This window comes from Haliotis rufescens, unplaced genomic scaffold (genome assembly GCF_023055435.1).
Source record: "Haliotis rufescens isolate VD_foot unplaced genomic scaffold, xgHalRufe1.0.p SCAF_22, whole genome shotgun sequence".
In the NCBI taxonomy this organism is placed as follows: Eukaryota; Metazoa; Mollusca; class Gastropoda; order Lepetellida; family Haliotidae; genus Haliotis; species Haliotis rufescens.
In genome coordinates, this window is record NW_025963913.1 from 11,193,968 (window position 1) to 11,200,189 (window position 6,222).

Here is a 6,222-nt window from a genome sequence, read left to right on the forward strand (position 1 = left end):
GCTAATCCCTAGTCTGTTACCTATTTCATACAATGGAACAACCCAAGAAACACGAATAGATTGAGATAAATATTTAATTACGATATTATTCAAAATTCATAATACATTATAATAAAATGTTCATTTTTCAAATTTTATAATACATTATAACAAAATGTTCATTTTTCAAAATTCATAATACATTATAATAAATTTCATCTCAAATGTTCAATTCACTCTTTATCCCAGCCTGAGGAGATGGCCAACCGCATCTAGAAACTGCATTGGGGATTTCACCTCTCTATTCAACTCGTCCTTCAGGCGGCAGAGACGGTTCTCCACCTCTCTGTACACTCTCTTCCTGCCTCTTTGAGCTGCTCCAAAGGCGAGCTGTAAAATCTTAGCTCGTTCTGCCTGTTCCACCTTCCTGACTACCTCCACAAATCGGTAGATGTTGGGATGTCGGTGAGGGAGACCTCTATTGAGTCGGTTATGAAAGCCTTCAAGGTTGTTGTTCGTCCTGGGACCTGTTGTACCGAGATAGTTCCACAGTGGTAGGGGTAATCGTGCTCCGTGGTCGACCCAGGTAGTGATGATGTAGTCGTTGAAGGCGACAGCTCTTGGTACATCTGGTGTGTTGTCCATTGCGTTAACCCACGTGTCCTGGGTCTTGTTCTGGGGGAGTAGGGGTAGGCCAGCTGCTCTTCTTATCCACTTGCAGACTTCAGGATCTTCTCAAAACGCGACAGTTAGTCCCAGATCCTGGACCTTCCTCCATATCGCCTGGCAGTAATATAGGAACATCCCTTCACATCGGCAGTAGGAAACACGACTTGGACAGCACAAATAGCAGCCTGTCTCAAAGTCTGTCTGGATGCATGACGGGGCAAGTGGTCTGTTTAGTCTCTGTTGAACTTCATCCTTGAGTAGCCTGAAGAGTCTTTAGTAGGTGTCTGTCTGACGGTCGGGGAGTAAGGCGAAGATGAAGGGATAGGTCCTGGTTCTGAGTCTTGCATGGATGATGTACACTTGATTCCAGGCAGTGAACGTTCCATCCATGTATAGAATCTCAGATGACTGCAAGGCCTCAAGACTCACTAGACTGCCAAACGCCAGAATCTTGTCATCATCACCGTCAGGAAACAGGAGGAAGGGTCGTCCATCTGCTGTCTGCGTCCAGGAATCCTGGAGATCCACCTCCGATCTTGTCTGTGGCAAAACAGGAATCGTCTTCTGTATTTGTAGGGGAACTGGGTTGTAGGGGAAATGGGATGTAGGGGTTTTGGGAGATAACCCTATATAGTCGTTAACCGTAAGTTGGATTCTAAGTGCAGACACAGAATAATTTAAAAAAAATGTATTTCTGAAATTCGATAAAATTTGATTGGCAAACCAAGCAATGATATTGTTTGCGTTTGTATATTCCCATAAACCTCAAATAATTAGATCATGCCCAGTAAATGATTAAAATAGCTGTGCAAAGTTATTATTGTTGACATATTTATAAACAAGGATTCACATCTATATTTATTGGGGATTTACACAAAGTGTGCACTCCCGTTTTTTCATTCCATTGACATAATTTAGAAAGCTATCATGTTTCATGGATAGTTGCCAAACTATTGGTACCCAAATGTTTAATGTTATATTTGCTTGAAAATGTAAAGAGGTAACTTCTACCATACCACCACTGTACATGTAACTGTCACAATCGCTATTCTGAGATAAATCACACAGGGCAACAAAGTGCATTTTCAGTTCGCGCCATATCGGTTCTTCCGTCACCAGCCGGTATCTTATAGATTACGGAATGGGACGAGTGTGCCAAATGGTATTGGGATCACTTGTAAGTGTCCGTAAACTAAATTCACGACACACCATCATTCATCACCACTCGCCCCTTTCCGCAACCTGCAAGAATAATTAATACTTAATACTATATTTCTAGTAGTCAGGGTGATTCTTAGATTCAAACCCATGATCCAAGGGCCTGGCCAGCTAAGAGACACAATTAATTCTGCATAGCAAATTTGGAAGTGAAGAATGTGTGAATGAATACAAAACCATCCATTATGATTTCGCCCTTTTGTTGAGTAACGGACATTGATTTCGTTGGTTTTAATAATTGTATTGCATTTGATCATGTTTTAATAAAATATTATCGGCCACGGTTAATTGCTATTCTGTTCCAGTTTCAATGTTTGAAATACAGAAGTAATCATTCAGAAAACACATATTGCCTCCACATACAACACATTTCTTATTTCAATTTTGTTTTATCTTTCTAATTATTCCTGTTTTTGTGCCAATGTTTGCTCACCGACCGACGGACCAACTAAAAATATTCATTTAAACGCAAAGCCAGATTTGTGGGAGGTAGGAAAATACATTTATACGAGGAACCATACAAGGTATTGGGCCAAAATGTTGTGGAGATAACACTTGGTGATTGTAGTCATCTCAGGTATCGGTACATAGGAAAAGTCCGAGGTGAAGGTCAGCTACCATCAATAACGCGTATGTCCCCGGTTGGAATCGATAGCAGCCTGACATCTGGCCTTGGAAGAGATGAGTATAGGCGAATCACATCCTGGGGAATGGTAGCCCACTCGGTCTGGAACGCAAAAGCCAGGGGAGAACATCAACTTTGTTGTTGTGTAGACAGGCTCTTGTGATCCTTGCTGTATGCGGTCGAGCATTGTCCTGCTGGAATACATCGTTGTCGTTGGCTGCAATTGAGAGGACGTGTAGTAGGAGAATTTCGTTGATGTATCGTTGAGCTGTAAGACTGCCTGGATATGGCCTGTAAATAATCGAGTCTGGACAATCCAGTGATTGACATCACAAGCATCGATCCACGCAACTGGGATACGATGACATGCATCACAGGGCCATGTAACTAATAATGATAATAAACAACTCGCAAAAAACTCATAGACGAAGCCCTGTCTGTGAGTTTGTTTGTTATTATTATTCATAACAAGGTCCTGTGCTTGCATCAACCAAGTCAGTGAGCCTGACCACCTGATCCCGTTAGTCGCCTCTTACGACAAGTATAGTCGCCTTTTACGGCAAGCATGGGTTGCTGAAGACCTAATCCGTATCTTCACGGGTCTTTCAACTCTGACGTCAAAACGAGTAAGCGATATACACTCGCACAGAGCTAAGGGGGGAATAGCTCCGCAGGTCGTAGAACTTGGTCATTGTAATTCGGCTCTCTTGATGATAATTTGCTATGGATCACGACAATATATTCTCGTAATTGTTTGTTAACATGGAACCAAACGGTTTCAACGGAAATTTCGATATTGAAACCATATACCTCTAGGTTTAATCATGTTTTTCCAGAGTGAAAAAATTTTAAACGGTAGGAGTTACCTCCCTTTGGACGGGATTGTCTGGCTTTTAGTTTAGCGTACTTCCACATCCGGTGGCTGGCAAGCAAACAGTGGCGGGAAAATTGAATCACGGCAACGAGAGGTACAGAAAAGTTGAATCATGGCAACGAATGAACAAGTCTATACATAAATCGCTAAGGGGCGCTGCGTGTGAGTAAGATCTACATACAGGCTGATACATGAATGTTGGGATGAGTGTATTCGACTTTGATAGTGTGGCTGCTGCCGGGAGAGAAGCCCAGAAACCGCGTCATTCGATGTCAAACTGTTCATAGAAGAAGCAGGTTTACCAGCCGAAGTGGCCCATGTGTTAATTCAAGAAGGATTTGATACGAAGATTGCATTGATGAACATGAAACAGGAGGATTTTGAACTATTAAAGCTAAAAAGGGGGCACATCAGGGGCCTTCAAAGTTTACTTGCAGGGACATCGTCTGCTCATGCTGCCACCGGGGGGAATAAACCACCAGCCCCGGTTGGGCTTGGACTACTTGGAGATATTCTTGGCTTCCAATCAGATGGTAGCAGGAATCCGGTGCAACCAGCTAGAATAGATCTGGACCCGTCGACCTACCTGAAAAAAGGGAGATCTGGTGAGAAACCTCTTTATATTGTTGACTTTTTACCTCCTGGCCCAAATAGTGTATATTCTGAAACAGAGGAGTTTGATATCGGGGGTGGAATTACACTCAAAATGAATGAAAAGAAGAAACAAAAACTTGAGACAGTTACACCATCCCAATGGATTGCTTCTAATGCTTGCATAATGGCAGATTGAAGAATTAGCCTGCCGTTACACATGGGCTTCAGTACTATGGTATGACTTTGACTATAGAGATAAGCAGACCCAGGCAGGGTTTCGTTGGGGATCAGATGGACAGCATTTAAGTACAATGTATCTGAAAGAAAGGATAACAGCTGCAGCAAGCTTATCAAAAAGAGACAATAGACCAGTGAAACGTGATGGTCGATCCCCAGTGAAAGAATTGTGTTGGCAGTTCAACAAGGGCAAGTGCACCTATGGTCAGAGGTGCAATTTTGACCATGTATGCAGTGTATGTGGAAAAGGACATATGCAAGTTGAACATGGCGGGAAACCACCGGAAGGTTCAGAAAAAAGTCAAAAGGATCCAAGTGTCACTCCCCTATTGTTGGGACCCACTCCCCTTTCACTACTAAATATCTTGCAAACTTTAATTCTATTTCTGCAAAAGCAGAAGCATGGATGAAAGAATTAAAGAATGATCATGATCGAAACTATTTGTTAGTTGGCATCAAGTCCGGATTTAGGATCACAGATTCAAACTCCACTCCTGTCAAGGCATCTTCGCAGAATCATAAATCTGCAGTGAGTAAAGATCACAAAGAACTTGTGGAGAGAGAATTAAAGGAACAAATAAAAAGTGGACATTATTTTGTTGCCAATGAGATTCCTACAGTGGTCAGTCCTTTGGCAGCTATACCCAAAGATGGGAATCGTGTAAGGATTATATATGATGGAAGTCGACCTGTTGGACAAGAATTGAATAATTATGCGTCTCTATACTCTGTACACTTTGAATCTATAAAACATGCTTGTGTATTTGCCCAACCCAATTATTTTATGGCAAAAGTTGACATAAAATCAGCCTACAGATCAGTGGGGATTCACCAAACAGACGATAAAATGACTGGTATTAAGTGGAAATTTAATGGTGAGAAGGATCCTACCTTTCTGTTTGATGCAGGTCTACCGTTTGGTTCCCGGTTTGGTCCTAGCATTTTCCATCGGATTTCTCAGGCCATTAAGAGAATGATCCATGGGAGAGGCTTCAAACATTTGGTGGTGTACAGTGATGATTTTTGTATTTTTGCTCCTACTTATGAACAATGTAATGCAGCATTGCATACACTTATTGGACTGTTAGGGGAGCTGGGTTTCTATGTTAGTTGGCAGAAAGTGGTGGGTCCAACCCAGAAACTTACCTTCCTTGGTGTGGATATAGATACTGTTACAAAGACACTATCACTAGGGCCTGAGAAGCTGTCTAAGTTAAATGCAGAACTAAAGAGATTTGAAGAAGAAGAGCATCAAAACGACAATTGCAAAGTCTATCAGGACTATTAAATTGGGCATGCAAGGCGATACGAGGAGGGAAATTTTTTCTTCGTCGCATTCTGGACACAATTTGTGGCCTAAGCATCAATGTGATAAGGCATTATTATCGCACGAATTTAAGAGCGAGTGGCACTATTCAGCATGGCAAGCTGATTGGCCGGCAGCTGATACCCTGCATATTAACTATAAGGAAGTGCTGGCAGTTGTTCTGGCAGTAAGAAAACGGGCCAGTGGGTGGAAGGATAGAGCCAGTGTGGTGCACACAGACAGCGTTGTGGCAAAGTCCGTGATTAACAAAGGGAGGAGTAAAAACAAGCTGGTTAACAAAGCACTCTGTGGATTGTTTTGGTTAAGTGCGCATTGGAACTTCACAATAAAAGCGATTCACATACCCGGCAGATTGAACATCATTCCAGATACTATTTCTCGACTCCATGAGCCTCACATGCTTAAAAAATTATGCACATTACTCAGTAACTGGTTTCAGTCCTGTAAGTCAGTCCCCAGGGTGTTTTTGGACTTTGTAAATTCAATGTCCCTGCAGTCAAGGATGTTTTTGTATTGCAGATGGGCAGAGCAATCTGTCAGAAGAGCTCATCCAGGAAGTTTCTGAGAACCGTGCATCGACATTCTCAGAGAACACTGTGAGAACGTACAAGTCGCATTTGAGCGCATATCTGAAGTTTTGTGAGTTAATAGGGAAGGCTCCTGTTCCTGTCACAGTGTGGTATGTTGTGCTTTATGCTG

At 42.3% G+C, this 6,222-nt stretch overlaps 1 protein-coding gene across 1 annotated transcript; it reads right to left on the bottom strand.

The window, feature by feature from the left end:
- Positions 1 to 219: 219 nt before the first annotated feature.
- LOC125383250 lies at positions 220 to 624 on the bottom strand. The gene has a single exon (XM_048401573.1). The coding sequence runs from the start codon at positions 622 to 624 to the stop codon at positions 220 to 222; it is 405 nt and encodes a 134-aa protein (XP_048257530.1).
- Between the last annotated feature and the right edge of the window lie 5,598 nt (positions 625 to 6,222).